Below are 22994 nucleotides of genomic sequence, written 5' to 3' on the forward strand. Positions count from 1 at the left end.
AATACAATCCAGTTAGATTCTGAAAAATCTTTATTCTTATCACCTACAGAAAAGAAATTAACAATCAAATTAAGAGAGAAGACATGGACAGAAGGAGACTTTGTAGAAAAACAAGCAAAATGGATTTGAAGGGATTCAAAGCGTTGTTACATTTGTTTTTAGTACAATCTGTTCTTCTCTAATCCAACACCTCCGTGTGCCCTTATCTTAGAACGAAACCTTTGTTTTTACACAACTTGAACTGACTGGAACATTCTTCAAGGCAATTCTAAAAAAGGAGGGCGAGAAAGCTCAAACCTTTCAGCTTGCACCTTAAATCTGCACCGCTGACGGTCTCTTCAAGAAAGTGTGCAAAGAGGGAGAGACTAAAGGCCGACTCTTTGGTACACTGGACTGTACTGACAGTGTGGATCCACATATGGTTTGACTGCATGTTGGAAATGACAGATTAAGTAAATTTGCATTTCATGGAGTAGAGAAGGAATCTGAATGTTTTTCACATCATTTTGTACCAAGTGCTTCATTAAGACATCATGAGATAATGCTGAAAAATCTGAGATTGCACAGCTTCCTGAAAAGTAGACTTGATTTCAGATGCGTCTCTCTGGACCTGCTGAACAAATTGAAAACGGATGAAATGTATGCTTTGTGATCATGTAGCTCTGCCTGTATATAAATGTACAAAGGTTTTAAGGATAAAGCTAACAGTGCTAAGAACATTGTTAGTCTCTAATTCATGCCTGTTAGCATAAAACACTTATTAACTCTGAGCACTTTGCACACATTTGACAGCCAAAGGCATAAAAGCTGGCACAGCTCACGTGATGACCGACAAACAGGAGACAGATTCGACTTATTACCTAAACAGTATGCGATTTTGGTGGTGATCTTTACGTTTCTGTTAACATCCTGCCTTCCTCTGCATTTGTAGACAAGTGCAACCTCCTTTTAAATCCTTTATCTATAACTAACAGATAATTATGTGCTGCAGAGAAAGAGCTAGGATCAGATAGAAAAAAAAAGTCCTGCGCAGCCATGAAGAAGAGAAGTCATAAATATAGGGAGAGAACCAAGAGTTCCTTCAAACACCAGCGTAATCCAAATCAGGACTAAGCCTCGGCAGCAGTCTCTCTTTTTATTGTAATAATGAATGTGTGTGTCGCCTCACAGAGCCACAACAGGAGGATGCAGGCACGATGCAGTCTCATGGTCTGGCAGACATGAATGCGTTTGTTTACTGTGTGTTTTCAAGCCCAGGATCTTCAAACTTAATTTATCTGTTCACAATATGGAGGGTGGAGGTGTGTGTGGCTGGCCTCTAGGACGTCAGCCATGGATGGGAGAGGCACTGGGCTGCCGTGGCCCTCCTTTCAGGCACCAGGTCCAGCATGGGCAGCAGGAAGCTGCTGAAGGTGTGTGCCTCATCTTTGGACCACTCGTACTTTTCTACCAACACGTCAAGCAACCCCCATGGCTTCAGCCTGGTGATGTGACGCAGGTCGCCTAGGGGGAGAAAAAAAAAATCTGCATTAGCATGACTACTTTAATAATATGGCTTGATATAGATAAGGTGTTTGACTTGGATGAAATGAACCCACTGCAGCACCTCTATGAACTGGAAATAACTGCACAAAATCTCATTTTCAAGCTCCGTCCTCAAACTGAGCAGATGGTCCGTCCCCAGAGCCATCAGGTGTTCAGTCTGGAATAGTAACTTCTGCCAGAAATACCGAGCATATTCTAAGAGCTCAACTGGATTCAGCTGCAGCAGACAGCTGGTGGCAGGGTGGGTGTGTTTACCTTTCTTGGTGAAAAACTCCTTTGAGTATTTGCCTGCCAAGATCAGCTTCCGAGGAACTTTACCCAGCAGCTCGATGATCAGCGCTATGTGATCTACAGGGAAGAGGAGAAAAACACAAACACAGATGATCAAGCACCGCAGGCAAACGGTGCCATTTCGATAACTCACTTCATAGCATTCATATCATGAAGTCTATAACTTCCCATATTAACCAGACATTCACCAAGCCACTGGAATAATCCTCAATTAAAACCACATGTTTTGGGGGTACTAACCTTCATCTCTGGAGTAGTCTTCTCCAGAGTGGGGTTCAAACAGATAATCTCCAGTGGCAAGCTCAAAGGCCTGAAGAATAAACACAAACACACACACACTCAATAACTGGTAGAGTCATAGGTTTAATTAAACACAAGTCAGTTGAAACCTGTAAACTCATTTCATTCTTTGTTTTGTTTTTCTATCTTAGACGACACAAAACATGCTCATTTTAAGGTTCATAATTTTATGTTGGGTCAGTTTTAGAATAGGTTTACATGCTTCAGTGTGTTTAAAAAAAAACAACAAAAAAAACATATCAGTTTTCTCATACTGTCGAGTGCTGCTCCTTTGTATGAAATACTCTGTTTTAGGCCTTCCTGATTACCCAGTCTGCTGTGATTGCTCTGCTCACACGCCTGAGCCAAATCCACTTGCAATGGCTTCAGCTGGCTCCGTCTTGTTTTCGAATACAGTTGGCTTCGCTTCTACTGTGAATATGTTAATTATAATAAAAATATACTGCACTTTGAAATGCATTTTTATTTGTTTGAAAGGTGCCATATAAATGAAGTCTGACTGATGGATTGAAAGACGGTTTTACAGCTCCTCATGTATGTACCCTGTGGAGATTTTGTCCACTTGTGTTGCCGTAGAGCTATATCTGTTCATTAGCTTAACAGATATTCGTTATCTCATCTCCTCCACGTGCACTCTAACACTGATACACGTTTCTGCCAAGTACAGTTACAGTGTGGGTGGGGATCATGCCTTTAAAACATAGCAATGAGTCAGCAAAAGGGGAAAAGCAGAGAGCTGATGTGAACAATATTGGTTCCAAAGCATTTAACAAAGGCTTTGCATATGTTTTATGGGGTAAGAGGGACATTCAAGAAAACACACTGTGTTTTAATGACAAATTTATTTCGTAAACTTGTGTTCAGAAATATCTTCACAGTTTCTCTTTCCAGTCAGTGTCAATGACCGGTCTGGTATAGTTCTACAGGTTCCCAGAGTGCGTGTGTGCGTGTTTTACCATGCATGCTGTGCTCCAGATGTCTGCAGGTGTACTGTATCCGGCTCCTGTCAGCACCTCAAGAGAACGATACTGCCGCGTCTGGATGTCGTCTGTGAAATGTTTGTGCTGCAAGAAGAGGAGAGAGAGCCTGAATGCTGAGGCACACAGTAACAGTCCAGCTGGTGTTCACACAGTGCTGCTTTTTGAATTAGGTGACATTTGAGTAACAGGTACATTTTACATTGGTCATTGAAATATAAAAGTGCTAACGTATGTTTGCACTCACCACCCAGCAGGCGTTGCCCAAGTCAGCAATCTTGACCTGCAGCTTGTCAGCATTAGCAGGCTCCAGGGGGTCTACTAACAAACTAGCTGATGCATCTGTAAGGAGAGGTAGAAGAATTACAAAGTGCAAGTACATAATATTTTGTTAAAATAATAATAATGAAACAAACAACAAACCCGTCCGCCTATGGCCTTCATAATGATAGTGATGATTACGTATACTGTGAAGCTGGGATATTTTCTGAGATGTAACAGTTGGGTGGAGGCTGTTATTGATGTTACGGGATAGTCTGTCAATACAATACACTCTTGCTACTCAAACATTTTTCTTTCTTTATGGCTAAAGAATGCGTACAAAACACATTCCATGTCTGCGTCTGCCATCCAATCACAGTGGGTGTAATAATATTCCAAATAGGAGAATCTTGATGTTTTCTGCGAGCCGGTAAAAGACAAACTGCATATATTGGAAATCAAATACTACCAATCCCTAAATCTAACTTACCAATACTGCCGTCTTCTTCCTCTTTTTTGGTCTCCCTGCGAGTGTCCATCTTCTCCTCCTTGTCTCCCTCCTTCAGCTCCACAGTGACAGAGTCTGGGCTGACAGAGGCAGGAAATTGCTGTGGGTCCTCGGGTGAACCGTTACAGGTCTGTTGCTCTTCTTTGTTACCTAACGAGTCCTCAGCCTCCGAGTTACTTTCTGGTCGATTTGCGTTCAGTTGGTCCTCCTGCTCCTCCGTCGACAGCTTGGTCCCTTGTACCTCCTGGCTGCTCTCGCTCTCCGGTGTGGAGGCGTGTCCGTTGCAGTTCACCTCCATCCTGTTGTCGTCCTCGGCTGCATCCTCTCTGTGTTCATCTTCCTCTGCCGTCTGCTGCAGCTGCTCATCAGGAGTCGAGTCTGTGGGAAGAGTGTGGATGAGTCAACTCTCAGCACAAACCAGTGGATAGCACCCGTTCTAATTTTCAAAACAATAAAAACATCTCTAAAACTAGCTTGACTGGTCACCCACCTGTCATTGCATGGCTGGCAATGTCCTGCAGCGTGGCAGACGAGGAGAGGGTGGCTGAGGACGTTGCATCTTCGGTGGTCTCTGTTGTCGTTGTCTCCTCATCATCCTCTTCTTCTGCTCCTCCTTCAGGTGTCGTCCCTCCCTCCATGTCCTGAATCCTCTTCTCCAGTAGCTCTGCCTGCTTCTTTTGCTTCTTCTTCATCTTCTTCTTTTTGTTCTTTGACATTTTGGCCATCTTGGGAAATGGAGAGAAAAAAAAGAAAAAGAAAAATGTGTTCTGACTCAACTCAAAATGTGCTTGGCCTCAGATCATTAGAAGTGGTTAAATAAATAAACATAACTTACTGGTTTGGAAACTGGGGCTGTACTCACTGTAGAAGACAGGAAATATCAGAGGATTACATTCGTCAACAACATATGTGGTATATCCTTCGCCTTTTTATAATTAGTATTCTGTTCGGGTGGCTGAGTTGATTCACACCAAGCTGTACTAATAGTCTGTGTCTGGAGCGGCACTCAGCTCAGTGGGAGTCACACACTCCTCTGAGCATGCTGGTAATTTCCATAACCAATCCAGCAGTGACTCATACTGTCATTCAGCTAAGAGCTCCTCTTTTATTAGAATCCTCTGCATGATTCAAAGTCAAATCCCATTAGTTTTTCAGAATGTACACAGAGAGAAGGATTTTTGGAAGAGCTGGAGAATCTGCATATTTGCAACTGATCAAATGTAGTAGTTTTAACACATCTGTCCAAATAATTGAAGACAAAAGCTTGCATTAATGTTGTGAACTACTAAATAAGTACTGCGTCAGTCAAACACTGAAAAGCGCTTGACCTGTAAACCTCTTTATTGTCAGCAAAATGCCGATCAAACTGCAAAAAAGATGCTTAGCAGAGTGCTGAGGGAAACAAAGTTTATGACCTGCAGAACCAGAAGGAGGTGCAGCGCCAGTCTTCTGCCACTGCGTAGCTTCAGCAGCCATTTTCTTGATGTAGGGCTCATTGACAGTCAGCAGGATGTTCTCTGGTTTGATGTCTGTGTGGATGATCTTGCACTTGGTGTGGAGGTAGTCTAGACCCTGCAGAACCTGCAGTGCAGAGAAGTCAATATGTGCCCCGCTGGGAACAGTAAAATGCATGACTCTCCAACAATCTCACAACTGAGCCACGATAAACCAAAACACTTCTGATGCATCTCCTGCTTTTTATTAAAGCGGGTCAAAGAGTAACTCCACTCCAATTTTACACATAAAATTGTGTTTACAGGTCTTAACTTGTTCTACCTCACACATGTAAAAGCAGCATCAAGTATTTTCTGTCTCCAGAGGAAGTTACACATAATCTCAAAACTGCCTCCAGTGATGTCACTCAGTGGCCACCTTGCCCTGTTGGTAATGTAGACGGCCAAATTTTGGAGGATGGAGGAACTTGTACATTCTTTGTATGGTCACCTACATTACCCACAATGCAATTTAGCCACTGAGTGACATCACTGGAGGCAACCACAAAAGGCTTTATACTACTTTTCGCACATATGAGAGAGTGATTCTACAAGACCTGTAAACACATTTTAACACATAAAATTGCTGGAATTAACTTTCAACTTTGACATCCCACTCAAACCAAAACACGATAATGAGTGATATTTTGATTTTGTATTAGCTGTACATTACCTGTCGTATGATGCTTTTAACACAGGGCAGGGGGAGGCCTTGATAGTTAGACTTGATGATCCACTTCAGCAGGTGATAACCCAGCACCTCGAAAACCATGCACACATCTAAAGAAATACAAGGTCAAGGTAATACAGCACAGCATCTACAATGACTTCGAGTTTGCTCAATGCACAGCAGACCTAAGCCAGGAAATGGATTATGTACACGCATAAAAACATTATTTTTCTTTATTAATAGTCAATCATCTTTATGTTTTGCAGGGCAGCTGCATCAAAAAGTACAAGAACTTGCAGTTGATTTTCTGCCAGCCGAGTTTGACTGCCTGAAACTGAAAACAGTCTTTCAGTAGACTCCACAAAGTTAACTTCATTTTCCAGAGGATGTCTGGGCACATTGCCTGAACACACAGCTGTAGACTGTTGGCGTGGGAGAGACTGCGAATCCTGGGGGTGTAATAAGATTGCTGGACAATTTGGACTGCCAAATGACGGCACTAATTGTAATTTGTCACTGCTGTTTGCATTCAAACTCTTGTCTTTTTGGTAGAAGTCGAAGTAGGAGTAATGTGGCCTTCGAGCACATAACAAGGATGAACTCAATTAATTTCCAGCTTGACAGGGCGCAGTCTTGTCCTTGAGTGTTTGACACTTGAGTAGTTATTTTGCCCAGAATGAGAGTAATCAGTATGTCAGATCCATTGCACAGCAACAGTCAGGAGGAGAAAATGGAAGGGCACTGAGCTTTTCAGTTGCAGTTGTAGCAATGTTAACTTCCTTTAAAGACAATGTAAATCATCAGCTGCACAGTCCGAGGATTTGTCTGTATGCTATGCGCCGTTTTAAAGGCACTCAAGTTAGGCTGTTAAAAGTATGTTTTTGTTGTTCAGGTATACATGAATTTTCTTCTCAAGAAAAAGTTTCTTTCCCAACAGAGGATACGAGTCCCATTCATGCCGGAGATTTTGAAGTCATCTAGAAGCTGCACCACTCTCTCTCTGTTGGGGTCACTTGGATCTGTGTTTCTCACCTGGAAAATAAACGCACACAAACGAGGTTGTGACAGGTGCAGGCACTGGAATAACTGGAGTATGAGCCAGTGAGAAAATATCTTCAAGTGATGACCGGCTGACTTACCGATTTGAGCAGCTTGATCTCATCCAGAGCCGTCTCTGTGTAATGTTCAGCACTTTTTACAACCTTCATGGCCACAAAGCGCTTCTCCCTGAATAACATACATGAAATCAGCAATTCAACTCATATCAACTGTAGAAACTAATGATACACAATTTGTATTGAACCAAAAAGTTTGCGGCCTGATGTTTGGAATTTTATTTTATCAGCTATTTATCAGGATTGCTGAAATTCTAGCTGATAAATAGAGATGATAATATGAAGCCAAATTGCTTTCATTGACTTTACAAGCGCAGCTCTACACACACATACAGTAGGTGGTGGTATGCACCTTTAAAGTTGGTTTGTGGTCTGTCAATAAACATAGAGGGGCAGGAGGATGAGGAGAAGAAGAAGCAGACACAGAACAAGACAAAGAATAAGGGTTTAGAAAGGAGGGAAAGTCTACCATATTTAACACAAAAACTTTTTATCAGAGCTCAGGAATATGAAATCACATATCTTTGCACACAACATCTTAGCCCTTCTTTCTCAGATGTGCATAAACTACAGGCTAGAAAATCACTTTTAAAATACAAAAATGTAAAATGATCAGATTGTCAGTTATCGGCCATGAGAGGCAGGTAATTTTCGGTTATCGCTGAAAAAGAATCTATATTTTGCATTCCTAATAGAAACATCGGATCTCTCCGTGAATATATCCACACAGCACTCCTTAGGTATTGTGTGAGATCCAGACTCTATTTCAGACCCTTTTTTCTAGGCTTATGACAGAACACATGTTCAAGTTTAGGAACAAAACCTACTGGATGTCCCAGGCCAGCCACACGGTGGAGAAGTGCCCCCAGCCCAGCTTGCGGATCACATGGTATCTCCCATTGAACAGATCTCCAATCTTCACATGGTGATATCCACCTGATCGAAGAAAGATGCAGATGAACTCAAGTGAGGTTGTTTCATCAGTGTCTAATATATGACGTGCAAAGACGAGTACGAAATATTCTACCCCTGCAGTAGTCGTTGGGGTCCTCCTGCTCATCGTCATCAGAGCCTAAGATCTCCTCATCTTGCTCTGGGAGTGGAGAGTCTGCCTGGCCCGGCTGAGAGCCGCCTCCACGACCGTGAGGTTCTGGTCTGAGGGTAGAGGAAGAGGGGGAGTAGAGCGGAATTAAAACTACAAGATAAGGATGTAACCAACACTGAGAGGAACGAGTTAACATCCAAGACTGTGTCATTTTTGGAGTTGAGACATTTTATCAAAAAGCTTACACTGCAGTTTCATCCAGAGAAACTCATAAGCGATGCTGTGGATAAGGATAAATTCTCATTTCACGAAAAGGACAAGCAAGCAAAGATCCAGAGGCAGTTTGACAAATCTGCCATGATAGAACTGTCTTGTAAGCACAAAGGGACGGAGAAGAAAGCAGCAGAAGAAAAAAAAAATAGATGATTTCATGGCTGTGAAGAGCGACAAGGCTCTAGTATCTGTCACTGATACAACACCAGTTGCATGCCAAAACAAAAAAGCTAATATCCAGTAATGATAGCAACCATGTCTAGACAGAAAAATGAAAGCATTTGAAACACTGAACCATTTTGTTCATTGTTTTAGCCCTAAAAATCCTGACAGCATCTGTTTCTCTCAGTACTCTGTATTGATAAGCCCATTTAAATGTACTATTTGTGTATTTCAACAATATAATAAAAGTGATTAAAGTGCATTTATGGTTATGGAATACATACAAAGCATGGTACACAGACACTGTTCACCTGTGAAAGGTACAGGACCACTGCAGTAAAAAGGGGATCAGACCAGCTGAGTGTCCCAGTGCATGCTGCAGAGCTCATAAATCCTTTCCCACCTCTCTTTCCCTCCTATCTTGAGAATCTAAAGTCATGCTAGATGTTTGAGAGAAAGAAATGGTAGCTTACACTAAAAGAAGAAACTGGCAGAACATTTTTCCCTTTAACAAGATCTCCCCGACTGTAACGAGAGAGCATTAAAGCCTCATAATAATACAGCCGATAAAATCTGAGTTTTCTCCTAAAGTATGCTATAATACTTTTTAAATAACAGTTCTTAACATTTACAGTGTGATTAAGCATCAATTACGGTACTTCCATCTTCGAAGCTCCATTGAGACACATTATCGCACCAATAGAATGTATTATATATGACTCTGGAGTGGAATTGTATTCATTTAAAACAGTGTGGATGAGTATGATAAGTACATTTTAAAGCTCTGCAGTGTAGTCACGTGTTATCATTGGTTTAGCAGGAAGTAAAGGACGGTAAGATACGTGTGATTTATTCCTCTTCAAACCCACCTGCTGAGGCTGGACCACCACAAAACCTGTACTAGCAGCATAGTAACAGTATTAAATTCCTTCAACCAAGACCTAATATCATTAAACATTAACTGTATTGTTGAATAACGGATGGCGAGTCCACTATGCTTAAATGAGCGTGCTGTGTTGTGTGAAGTTAAACATGGGGGCTCAATTATTAAAACCAACACTCCAGTTGTTCATATAGAGCAGTTCACTGGGGTATTACAGAGAATAAAGACTCACACATCAGACTCAAGTCAGAAATCAAACAAGTGCAACAAGAGGCACCCATAGTTTGTGAAGGTGCAACTACAACCAGCTTATCTATGAACTCTGAGAACACTACGTGCTGTACCTCGAGTTGATGATCTAAATGACGCATTTCTAAATAAACTGAAAAGCGTCTGGTTTGTTCACTGACTTCAGTCACGGTGCTGTCCGTGGTGCTGAAAGAAGAGACTGCTCTGTCTCACTGAAGCCAAACCACAGACTAAAAGACACATATAATGCTGAATAACATCAACACCCTTAAACCAATGAGTAAATGCTGTCACCTTTAGTACTATTTAAAGAATTCAACAAGAATACTGCATAATTCTAAAAGGTTTTTTGAAAATTCAAATAATGGCATGAAAAGCTAGACTAGGGCACGCTTTTAGATGTCTCCCTGCTCCAACACACTAGATTCAAATAGTCAGCTCACCATTAAGCTCTGCTGAAGCCTGATAATGACACATTCATTTGATTCAAGTGTGTTTGAGAGCAGAGAAACATCTAAACATGCAGGACAGAGGCCCCAGGACCAGGACTGAAAAACACTGGACTAGTGCATGCGTTTGTGTAAGACGTGTGTGCTGTGTGTTAAGCAAAACAGGATTTAAGCTGCTATACAATGGTCAGAGGAGTGGGAGGATGCAGGCATATGTGGACACTGCAGCAGCGTGTTTGTTTGTGCCGACTCGCTGTCGGAGGACAGACAAAGCGAGAAAGCTCAGCTAAACTTACTACTGAAACAGTTTCAAATATTCCGTATTGATAATTTATCAATATTTTGATATTTTTGACAACACTAGAGGCGATCTTCAGACATTTCACTCCATGCTTCCAGTAGCACCTCTCAGACGTTGGACTGGCTTGATTAACACCTCTTATAAACTGTACAGCCAAGCTGCTTTCACAGTAGCCAAACAGGGTTGAGATCTGAAGACTGCGCTCACCACTCCATTATAGACAAAATACCAGCAGACTGCTTCTTCCCCTATAGCTCCTGTATAGTTTGGAGGTGTGCTTTGAGCCTCCTATCATGTTGAGGGATGAAGTTGGCTCCAAACGGGCACCCTCCACAGGGTGTGGCATGATGCTGCAAAATAGTGATATCCTTCCTTACTCGCTTTAACCATCTCCCACTTTACCAGTACCAATGCACCCCCAGACCTTCACAATTCCTCCACCATGCTAGACAGATGGCGTCAGGCACTCCTCATTTGTTATGTTACTCATAAATGTTCTTCGAATGTGAACCAAACCCCTACAACGTTGGCTTGTCACCTGCAGTGTTATGTTGCATTAATGCAAACACCTGTACAAAACCTTAACAAAGCCCACATAAAAAAAATCACCAGAAAATATCAAAGAATAAGTAAACAAGACTGAGAATATGAGCAAACAGTTATTCTGCCATCTCATCATGAGCCCTTACGATACTGTAGACGGCTGATAGTGGAGCACTGTGGAGGTAAGAACAGCCAACAGCAATAAACACTGCACAATCTCTGCATGCGTAGCAGACAGATGTTTCCTCTTACAAGTCAACATTATTTTACTTCACACTGTTTAAAAGACACACGGTGGCCTAACATACAAAATCTCCAAGTCATCTACAGTGCTGTGTGCTACATTGAGTCAAACAGTGAACAGAGGGTGGGGAGGCTGAGGAGGATTTGGAGCTAATTAAAGCAAGTCACATATGATCTCTTAAGCTGTGAGAGGGTCGAGGCAGCTGAATTTTTCTTTTATAAAATCTGAAGAAAACTGTTTACTAACTTCTGACAATGGAATTTGACTGGAGTGGCTGCAACACATTGGTTTGATTACTTTGGTTGAGGATACTTTGATGTTATCTGCTTAATGTGAACTATGTTAAAGTCATTAGGATTAGCATCCACTAGCTAATCACTCATTGACTTAAATCTGAGCAGAGAGACTGCCGACCGCGGCTGCATTACAGCAAAACACCCTTACAAAATTAACACGCTCCGCTGCCTGCTGAACTCAACTGTTTAATACCATTCCTGAGGGGGGGCAACGTCATTGACAAGCCCAGTCAGACTTGCAGACATTAATTAATAAGGTCATTTGCTATTTTGACAACAAAGTGTTTGGAGCAACTTCTGAACTGGATATCTCTGCTTTAATATTTCCAAATAACAGCCACTAATATTGGGCTGATGATCTATCTGGCTCATATATATCTAGGGCACAAAGATTTGATATCTATTCATTCTGTGATAATTCATCTTCACGTTCACCCATCTGCTGTGAGATTTTTCTCTAATTCTCCAAAAAGAAAAGGTGTCACTGCAGTGGGGCACACTCACAATTTTTCATGTGCTCAGAATGAGTTTAAGCAAAAGAATCTGCAGTATTTAAAGTGAGGGGGCCGCAAAACTGCTTCAATGATTAAAATTTGAAATGACATCATAGTGCTGCAATTACCTGAAAATGGATCACTGCCGTCAGTCCTGACTGTGATTGAGGCTGAGCAATTTCAATCTCTTGCGAGAACATTTTCCGCCCACACACAGTGCGTGGCAAAGGTGAAACAACATTGTATTTGTTCATTTACATGCATGCACACACAGTACAAATTTTGCACAAAAAGAAACACCCATCCTTTATCCCTCCCACAGCTTCAAAAGTTGATGAAAATCCTTCATCATTCCTTTCTCAAATGCTGCTAAACATCAACATTTCTATTCTTTTTTTTTTTTTCTTAAATTCCCAACCTGAACTCCATGAAGGCACAGACAAGGTCAGTCAGCTCATTTTTTTGTTAGCACTTGATTGTCCATGTGTTGTATTTATAAGCTTTGGTGCTTACACTACCATCACAAGCGGATATTGTATTGTAACGTGATGCAGAATCTAAAAAGGTACTTTTGAAAACCTTCACACGTCACATTTTTATGGCTTGGCTAGACAGTGGACATAAAAGGATAAAATACTTCAGGGGGTAAACAATAACGAAAAAATTTAAATACAGATAGACTAAAAGGTTGGGAGAGTTTAGTCATCAACAATCAAAGGATTAAAGGGGCTCTTTGTAAAAATGTGCATTTATTTACATGTATTAATCACTTTTTTTAATGGCTTCTGTGGGCGCACTGTAATGTGACAATCACTGTCTATCAGTCATCTATACAAGACTGTGGACAGTAATGCTGCTGGACTGGATATCTCTGGGAAGGACTCGGGTTGGATTCTGCGCGACGGACCGTAAGAATGTGACTTTATGCGGGTCTCGGTGCCTCTTTGCACTCTGCCATCAAATAGCAACCGGAGCGACCGTTAGTTTAGAAATGGAGTCTACTAACATAAACTAACAAACGGCTTCCAGCACAACACAATTTCTCCACAGAGCTCAGCTCAAAAACTGACACATGAGCATTCGATCCCAGGCCAGAGGAACATTATTGTCAATTTGCATTATGTAGAGAGCAGAGATAGACTGACAGAATGGTGGAGGGTGAATGGGAAAAGATTTTGAACCTAACAAGAGCATTCACACATTTTGTGCAACAAGACAGACTGATATCTATGCCTCTCAAGATCACGAATGCAAGTTTGTTTGTTTTTTTACCACTGCGGCACATGAACACTCAGATCAATGTTCCCTGGTCCACAGACATGAACTGAAAGCAGGATACTTCAAGGACTTCTGGAGCACTCCAGAACACCTGGAGCTGTCTCAAGACAACCTCTAACTGTCTGTAGCTGTCAAGCCTGCCCACACTCCCTCACACACACACACACACCCTGCTCTTACCTGCAAGATGCACGGATGCCCATGGGACGTGATGCAGGGGAAGAGGACAGGAGAGAGTGCAGGTGTTAAAAAAAAAAAAAAACCTCTCACTCCATCCGCCAAGTGGAAAAAAAAAAGTGATTGAGAACCAAAGGAGAAAAGGGAGAAGAATAGATAGTGAAAAGTAGAGTGGAAGAGCAGCAGAGAGAGCGATCCGTGCTGATGACTGAAAAGCTGAGATTGCAGAGGAAGGGGGTGGCAAACAGAAGAGAAGAGGAGGAGAGGCAAGAGGACAGCAGGGAGCAGAGTGCAGGGAAGGAAGAAGAGAAAGAAGAGGAGAAATGTAGAAGCTCTGCTGCAGGCTGAGTCCTGGAGCACCACTGCACTCGCTGACTGCCTCGCTCACTTTTCCTCCCGCTCTCTCCCTCTCTTTCTCTCCGTCTGACCGAGAACTCTCCTTGGCTGTCGTCAGCCTCTGGCCCGCCCCCTTCACTGACAGCTTGAAGATGATTGGGTGATGCAGCCCAGCACTGCATTGCAGGTGAGGGACGACATCAGCCAGCAACCTCCCCGCCTCCTCCTTGTCTGACAAACAACACGTTTTCCTCTTGCCTCTTGCCCCCCTGTCTGTCCATCAGCATCATCATCACCCCCATTTCGTTTATGTGCCAGTCCAACAATGCGAATCAGAATGTTTGTCGTATGCTCATTATATCCCAGCCTCTGGAGGGTTTGCTTTTCATGTTTAAGTTCTTGGTGGCCCATGTGATGAGTTTCTACTTCACAATTTTGGATGAATGAAATTAGATTAATTATTAAACTGGCAACAGACAAGGTACTTTGCATTAATGTATGATTATCACGTGGACGTTGATCACACAACCTAACGGCTACAGAAAAATAACATCAGCATTTAAATTGGTTCAAACCACAAAGCTTTCAATGTGCGATTTTGTTCGATACCGGGCGTGCAATCTCCTGAGAAAATGAAGACTGGCACCATTTGGGTCTGATTCGCGTCTCCGTTACGGACTAGATGGAAGAATAAACTCATGTTTTGTCCTGTGTTGTTGAGAGTTATTACTTTGTTCTGGATGTTTTTTGTTTTGTAATCACTTCACAATCCCTTGACAAACATTATAAAAAAGGACAATCCTGCACCACTGGAATAATGTGCCAAAAATGATCGACCCCCTTCCCAACTGAATCGCATGGCTTCATTTATATAATGAATTACTTTTTCACCATCATTTGGCCTTTAAAAACCGAAGCTGCTGATGGCAGCATGTGACATCTGACAATAACATGGACTTTATTTATCCTCCTCATTTCATTTCACTTATCACTGCTTTAGTCATTCACTAACTACCTTCTCTTTGTTCACCACACAGAGGTTAATCTTTGATTGGATATGAGCCATGCTCTCCCTGCTCTCATGTCTGAGCTGAGGCAAAGTTAAACAAACGCCTCCTCCTTAAGAGTCAATATCAAGCACCAAGGTTCTTATTGTAAGGATCAAGTACAACGTGAGTATGTTAGGCATTCAAGGTTCGCAAGATATGTAATTAACATTAATTTTAATTCTAGTTAACAGAGATACTCAAGTTGGCAAAATAAAGTGACCAATGAATGCATTTATACATTGGAGCCATTTCTCCTTAGATTACATTTTTGTGATGCGATTTTTGCAGCTTGTGCATCGAAGCAAATGTCAGGTGCAGACTTGCTCTGGTGTATTGTGGAAACTTATCAGGTCAATCCAGTATATTCTGTGGTTAAGAGAGGAGCAGCACTTTCTCTGGAGAATTACCAAACTACCTTGTGTAAATACTCACACTAAACCCAACAACACAAGACCACATAGACACACACAGACTTGCAAAGTGAGAACATTACCATCCCACGCCGTCACAGCTGGTAGAAATAAAGTTAAGGAGAGAGCGTCCATGTTGCATTTGTGAAAAATTATATTAACTTTAACTTTCAACAACAACAACAGGCAATATCTAAAATAGTCCCTCACCCAATTTTGAAAGCTTTGCACATTTCAATTTTGTACAAATATTTTACTGTGAACTTTTGGACATTCCCTGTTAAATACTTTTTATCATCCCTGGACTAAAATGTACAGCCAACTTATTTCATTTCAACCATAACATTTGTATGTATTTTCTCATCAATTTTCTATTTATACTACAGTTCATGCTTTTAATTTCTCTCTCTTTTTTTTTTGACTTACTATATTTATTGTTATGTACAAGCTCACCAGGGCAAATTCTTTGTGTGATGACCTTCTTTGAAATAAACAGGATTCTGGCTCGCTTTCACAAAATATTTTCATAACGTTCACATCTCCTCAAAATATTGTTCAAAGCTAGTTCTGAAATTGTTCTGCACTCAAAGGGCAGAACAAATGGTTTAACTGCAGCCCAGGCCACATTTCCCTATGGGAAAGTGATTGTGCCAATGAAATCTAATACAGAACCACAAGCACTTGACATCTCCATCACTCCTGTGCACACATCTGACATGACAGAGTGTGTCAGTGTCTCCTGGTTTCTCCTGGCTGTATTGTTTCCACCCATCCAGCCCTATTACATCGCTAGAACAAAATAAACAAGGGCACAGAGGAAGAGGTGCTCTTGGGGATGGCGAGTGGCCAAAAAGTTGACGACGTCCTCCTCTCCTCTCTTCTCCTCCTCCCCTGCCGCCAGATAAAATCAATGCCAAGTGCCTGAGCAGTAGAATGAAACAGCAGCACTAGGTAACTATAATGAAGGTGCAATGCACACAAAGTGTAAATGAGTGTGCTGCAGCACCTTTACTTCAGGACCCCAACACCTGCTGACAGCAGGCACATCAGAGCAATGATACCCCGAGCATCACAGGCCGGGCCAGGTTCCAAAAAAAAAAATAAAAATTTAGAACAATGTTCAGATCGGGTTCAGTCAAGTCAGTACCAGTTACTGCCTGGATGTAACTCCACAGTGTACATGTGTGTACTACACAGGCAGGCTGTAACCATGGTAACAAATGAACGTCAGGGTAACGCAAACTCTGTGCTTCCACTTACATCAACTCCGCCGGCCTTGAGTTGAGTTTAGACATTAAAAACAGAAAGCCTTGTGAGTTTGGGATAGGCTTTGTTATTGCTCTCTCAGACTCGGGTTCAGACAGAAAAAATGACGACGAGATGCACTGTAATGTATATGCCATACAAGTGGTTGTGATTTTACTGACCCATTAGTTAGCATGCCTCCAAAATGTGTAAATAAACATATAATGACACACTGGTCTGCCGATTTTAATCATATATTACATTCTTGATAATGATTACATTATTTTATATTTTATTTTTCTGGTGGCTGATATATTAAAATCAACATTTTTTACCCCCCAAAATATCATATTGAAGCAATACTCCAGTATTGGCTGAGCTCTATAAAACCACAGACACAGTCTCATGTTTGCAGCACGGTTTAATGTATTAACTGGGCCTCCAAGCAGAAAGAGTGTGATGCTCCAGTAACAACAGAAAGAGGACACTACATCTTTGTACTACAACACCGGTTCAACCACTGCAGGCTTTCCAAGTTCACAGAAAACAAAGCCCCTTCACAGAAACCGGAAACCAAATATCTTCACAGGCCTATACAACCAACACATAAAAAAATAAAAAAAAAATAAAAAAATTACATATTTCTGCAAATTGATGGATGACAAACAGGGGCAGCAGTTAACCTGTAGGGTGAGGACAGAGAGAGGGAGACAGAGGGACACAGAGCTGTAGTGGGCTGCAGATGATAAAAGATTTGATGGGTTATGTAATGAACTGCAGCTATGGCTGGGAGAGGAGAGGCTGAGATAAAAAAGCAAAACACAACAGAAAGCAACTGTGATGGTAAATACTCTGCAATGCTGGCTATTCCCGTTCAGTCTCCTGAGTGTGCATGTAACACTGAAATTACATCTGAGGCACAGAGAGTCAGAGAAACAAGAGGTTTCACATCTGAAGTGATGCCAATAAATATAATATTGCAGAAATACAGTGGGGAAAAAGAAGCAGTGGGCGATGAGCGCTTTAAAAAGCTGGCAGCACAAATCCAACAGGGACATCATCAGTCCTGTTCGCACACGCGCACACACACACACACACACACACACACACACACACACACACACACACACACCTTGCATAGCAGCAACAGTCAGCATCTACTCCTGTTCTATGAAAAATAGATTAGCGTATGAATAAGTCAGCCGAACTGTAAACATACACATACACAAACACACACAGCTGAAGAACTCCCACCACTGTCACTGATACAACAGGCAATAAAGACAGGAGGCAAGTCTGACTTTTACGTCTCTTTTCCTTCACCCTGGCCTCCTCTCCCTCACACACAAATACAAACATGACTTGTTTCTTGCACTACTCACTTGCATGTGAGACCGCTGGCTAGCTTCACCACAGCTGTGTTGATTGAGAAGATCCAGTCCAGGAGCCACATGACCCAGAGGACCCTTGGCTAAAGCTATTGTATGTGACACACCAGTCAACGCTAAGCTAAACTTGGCAATAGGTGTGTTGCACTTGGGCTGGGCTGGGCCTGGCCAGATCTGGTGTCCTCTCCTCTCCTCTGCTCTCCCCTGGCTCTTCTAAATGAACGGTGGCTGCTACGTCCTCTCAGCAAAGCCCAACAACACGACTGACACAAGAGTGGGAGGGAAGGAGCGTGATGGGTGTAAGGGCAAGCGAGGGGGAGAGAGAGAGGGGAGCCGTTTTATGCTTGGATGCCCGCCACATGCTTGATGGTTATGGACAGAAAATCTGCATTTTCTCTCAGCTTTTTATAATGACAGACTTTGAAAATTGCTGCTCCAAGTCAACCCCGGAATAAACATTAAATTACTTCACCACAACAAGGAGACACTGTTGCCTTGAGACAGCAGTAGAGGTTAGCCTTATAACTATGAGTATGAGGATGTAATGACGCTGCTGTATTCAAACCAATGCAGAAAAGCATAAGCTTTTGCCAACCTGAGGCTATTGTAGAATGTGATAATAGTCATAGCTGTTTTACAAAAAAAGCCGGCAGAGGAAATTAGAAAACATCACTTATGACTCATGTACATAAATATAACATTTAACATGTTATTATCTTGTGTAGTCCTCCAGCAAGATAAAAGATAATTTGCTAGGTTGCAGTTTAAGGCTAAAAACATTTTAAATTAATTTCCTTTTTTCTACGAGAAGACCGCGGCAGCCCACAAACACCTGCTATAAAGCTAACGTTGAAAATGAGTATAGTGGCATTGAGCTAGCAGTATAGCAGCACAGTGCCGTTATTCCTCCGTCTGGGGAGAACCCTGATAATATTCTAGTTAAAAAGAAAAAGAATGAAATGCTATGAAATAAGTATTACAACCCTTAATTCAGTACTTAGCTGAAGCACCTTTCTCAGAAATTAAAGCCTCAAGTGTTCTTGTAACAACAAGCTTTGACCACCTGCACTTGCCAGGTTGGACGAGGGCTGCTGGTGGACAGTTCTCTCCAGAAACTTTTTGTTTGTTTAAAATACAATACAAGCGGTCACTCTCCAGAGATGTTCGATTGAGTTCAATGTTTTCATTATCTTGCCGGCCCATTTCAGGACAGTGAACCTTCAGCTCCTTCTGAGGACGGGGTCCTGAGAGCTTTGGATCAGGTCGTCATTAAATCGGTGTTCTTGATGCAATACAGTTTACCCTCAGCCCTGACCAGTCCACCAATCCCTGGCACTCACAAACACCTATGATGCTGCCACCACCATGCTTCACTGCTGTGATGGTGTTTCACAGGTGATGAGCAGTTCCTGGTTACCATCCAGCAATAACACTTTGAATTGAGGCCAAATCGTTTAATCCTCTTTTCATCGACCAGACAATCTTGTTTCTCAATGTCCCTTAAATGCTTTTTTTCTCTTTTAAACAAAGAAAAACTGAGGACCACAGCTAAAGTGAGCATCAAGTTCTCGGGCCACTTTCCTTACCAAGGGGCTTGTTTATAACACTGCGGAGAATTCACTCTAGATGTTCGTGTACCTAAAAATTTGGAAATGTCCTTGCAGCAAAAAATATCCTTATTTGAAAAACCTTGCATGTGCCAGCCAGTGTACATTTTCCTAACAAATCCCAGATCCACCTCATATCCGTCCTCTCCACACCCACAGTCAACCATAAATGGTCCATGCATACTCCAGTGTGCGTCTCTTTTGGTCACAGCGCCAAAGAGAATTCCAGGAAAATGATACACCTGTGTATCCTCCCCATACAGTCTCCCCTCTCCTCGAGGAGCATTTTAGGAATTAAGACATCCTTCAATATGGCACGTTAAGATCAATTTCTGGGTCACACGAGGGAGGACGGAGGAGCAAGGTGACAAGGAGGCACACAGTTTTATTGTCGTAGTGTTGAACTTATTTGCTTCATTTTCATATTGTCATAGCAAAATCACCCACATTTGATTTGCTATTATTGCGTGGTTACCTTGGGGGTGATTTAAATACAAAGTTTTAAAAAAATCTCATTTGCAGAGAACAGAAAGATCCCTATTAACCTGGTGTCTTCTGTTCAAAGTCAGAATAAACTTTTGTTTTCATTCCATGGATCATGGAACTTCAGACGGCTGTCACAATACAACATGTGCAACTAAATGTAGAGTTAAAAAACTATTATTAACAGGGCTTATGTTAGAAATGTTAAATCGTGTGCACATGTAATCAATTTGCAAAGAGGCTCTTATAATGGCCAATTAAGCACTCAAACGAACCACTTTCAATGAGGATTAAATGACTTCCTTACTATCCCCGAACAACCTAATTGGGTGCTTAAATGTCAAAGTCCTTCCTGTGCTTTTGCGTTGTTATTTTCATCATCTCTTATATTATTGTGTCTAGCGGCTGCGAGTTTAAATAACTAAATAAATAAATAGATAGATAAACCGTGCCTGTACGTTGCGGTTATCATGAGTACATCTCCTGCGGTGTGTTTACTGACCAGAGAGAGACGAACTGCGATAAGAAAACAAGCGGCAGGTGCTCCTCTACTTACTTTTTGCCAGGTTTCCTGGGCCTTGTCCTCTTCTTCCTTGCTTGCATTGCGAGTACTAACAGAGAGACAGACAAATAGTGAGACAATAAGCTTGAGTCGGATCTCGAAGACACTTCTCTTCTTCTCTTGGCTGTTAGATCTATATCGGCATTTTTGGTAAAGGGAACATGGTGTGCTCCGGACTGCAGGTGTAAAAATACTCGTAGTTACGAGTTAGCTGTATTAGCAGCTGTGGGTAGCTAGCAGGTACTTAGCTTAGAGTAACAGTCTCCCCAAAAGCTAAGTGAACCGGCCTGGGCGGTGTGTCGCTCCGAATGAGAGCCGTTTTGAGTTAGCTGCTAACAGAAACGTGCTGCTTTTCACTCCAGCTAACAGGCAGCTTTTGTCATTTATCATGCCGAGCCATGACAAACCCGCCACTACATGCAGGGACAGTGCGCCTTCTTGTTTTGGTCTTTTTTCTTTTGTTTTGTCTTACTCTAACCTGGATAGAAGTTTTTGCACAAAGTGGTCCACGATTAGATGCTAGTCTGAAAGCTACAGCTAGCTTACTGTTAACACACATACACACACAGCAGAGCGCATGGTCCACTTTTACTTCCAACAACTGTTTAGGCGGCTCGTTGGCGTTGTCAAAATAATGACGAGTTAACCCGCCACAGAGATGTCTTCAAGAAAAGCGCATGTGTCTGAGGTAATGTGTGTTCAAAACCATTTCGGAGCGGTTATCATCGTTACCTTTTCTTTCCATGCTGATACCCAGACAGGAGCTATGCTGCGTTCAGGAACCGTCGGAAACGTCGGAACTCTAAAGTGCGCGAAAGTGAACGACGAGTTTTGCTGCAGGGGGGCGGAGTGTGTAGAAACTGTCAACAGCAACTGATCATCTGTGATTTATATGTGTTATCTTTTGCATGTAGATTGAGACATTTACCGCGTGAATATAAACACTTCTTTTTGTAAATACAGCATAGCAATAGTTTGGATTGGATGTTTGGGTGTACCTGTCAGTGAGCACCAGGACAAAAACTGCTGTTGGGATCACACTGATCACACTGACTGTAGCTTCCCAAGTTCAATTAAATCCTATGCCTATACAGCCAAAACTCATTGGTATTTCAAAAGACATTTTATGGCAAATGTGATTCAGATTTTTAACAAAACAAAAGGAAATTAGTGACACTTATTTCTTAATGCCTTTTATTGTAAATTGCAGTATTTTCAGTGTTGAATCATAATCCCCAACTAATCCAGAAGTATCCACATTAGTTCGGTTTTGTAATCCAATGGATTATATTACTAAAAGCAAAAATATGCTGTGTAATTGGTATACAGTAACAATTTAATAATCTGGCACGGTCCGGGTAATAATACATGCGCATGTAAGAAAAGCAGTCTACATGTTCCCATAATAAACATGCTACTACTAACCCACACATATTTTATTTTATTAATAGCCTACGAGAATAAATAGAATCTAGCAGCGACTTGTCGTAAGCCCAGGAACTACTTATTACCTTACTTATTTTTTGTAAGTGTTACCAAAAAACACTTGCAGTGCAACTAGACTAACTGCAGGTGTACTGCATGTATTCTGCTCCCTGTGGGATGCTGTCGTTGGTCTTTGCAGATGACAGCAACTTTTTACTGAACTGGTCAGAGACGTGTTGCACAAAGCGTTGGCAATATTCCAAGAAACAGAAAGCTGTTTCCTAAGGTCTGCTCCTGCCAGCTCAGCCGCAAAGTGGATCACTTGTCTAAGAAACCACACACCCTAGAGGCACTTTGAGTTAATAGAGCATTGACTATCATGAGTAAAAGTTTTATAAGTTTGAAATTGCCCTGTTTTAATGATTGTAATCAAACATGTACACAGACAACTCCTTTCTCACCATCATGCACCACAGCGCCCTTTGTTCGATCAGTCCAAACTGAAAGAAGGGGCTTTTACTGACTGACCATTTGAACTAATGACCCGACATGGAAAATCCCAGATTAAATAAGAGCTCCCAATGACTGTAGCATCAGTACCCAAAAAAAGAAAACAAAAATGTTGCTTTTTTAAGAAAGTGGTGCAACACCAGGATGCTCTGAGGAAAAAAATAATAATTCTGATAGCTATTGACAAACAACCTATGAAATCAAACCAATAACATGCCATAAACACACATTTATTTGAAGGTTTGTTGGTATTAACCTATGATAAATGTTGTCCAGTCATTGATCATTTCAATACATTGTCAGTACTAACAACATTATTTTACCAGTGGTTTCTGTGGTTGCTTTTTTTCCCAAATGTAAGTAAACCAAAAACCTAAAGGTGTGGGTTTTCAACATGTCTGCATTAGGAAACAGGCCCCTGGTGT

General features: G+C 41.7%; 1 protein-coding gene and 1 long non-coding RNA gene across 5 annotated transcripts; both read right to left on the reverse strand.

Annotated features, from left to right (window-relative positions):
* Positions 1 to 12: 12 nt before the first annotated feature.
* Positions 13 to 21466, reverse strand: srpk1b (SRSF protein kinase 1b). Of its 4 annotated transcripts, none has more exons than XM_037102577.1 (16): positions 21367 to 21466; positions 20629 to 20683; positions 8188 to 8315; positions 7988 to 8096; positions 7185 to 7272; positions 6990 to 7077; positions 6049 to 6155; positions 5298 to 5463; positions 4718 to 4743; positions 4373 to 4607; positions 3865 to 4260; positions 3361 to 3455; positions 3093 to 3200; positions 2077 to 2146; positions 1801 to 1893; positions 13 to 1503 (listed from the first exon to the last, which is right to left on the reverse strand). In XM_037102577.1, exons 1-16 carry the CDS (start codon positions 21377 to 21379, stop codon positions 1319 to 1321), a joined length of 1962 nt encoding a protein of 653 aa, XP_036958472.1. In that variant the 5' UTR covers positions 21380 to 21466; the 3' UTR covers positions 13 to 1318. The 4 variants fall into 4 exon arrangements, with proteins under 4 accessions (XP_036958472.1, XP_036958474.1, XP_036958473.1 ...); XM_037102579.1 differs by lacking the exon at positions 21367 to 21466 and adding an exon at positions 21196 to 21322; XM_037102578.1 differs by lacking the exon at positions 21367 to 21466 and adding an exon at positions 21113 to 21249.
* Positions 16998 to 18762, reverse strand: LOC119021967. Its single transcript, XR_005075809.1, has 2 exons — positions 17977 to 18762; positions 16998 to 17277 (listed from the first exon to the last, which is right to left on the reverse strand). It is a non-coding gene; the product is annotated as an uncharacterized LOC119021967 (long non-coding RNA).
* Positions 21467 to 22994: the final 1528 nt, after the last annotated feature.

The sequence above is a fragment of the Acanthopagrus latus genome, chromosome 6 (assembly GCF_904848185.1).
Source record: "Acanthopagrus latus isolate v.2019 chromosome 6, fAcaLat1.1, whole genome shotgun sequence".
Taxonomy (NCBI): domain Eukaryota; kingdom Metazoa; phylum Chordata; class Actinopteri; order Spariformes; family Sparidae; genus Acanthopagrus; species Acanthopagrus latus.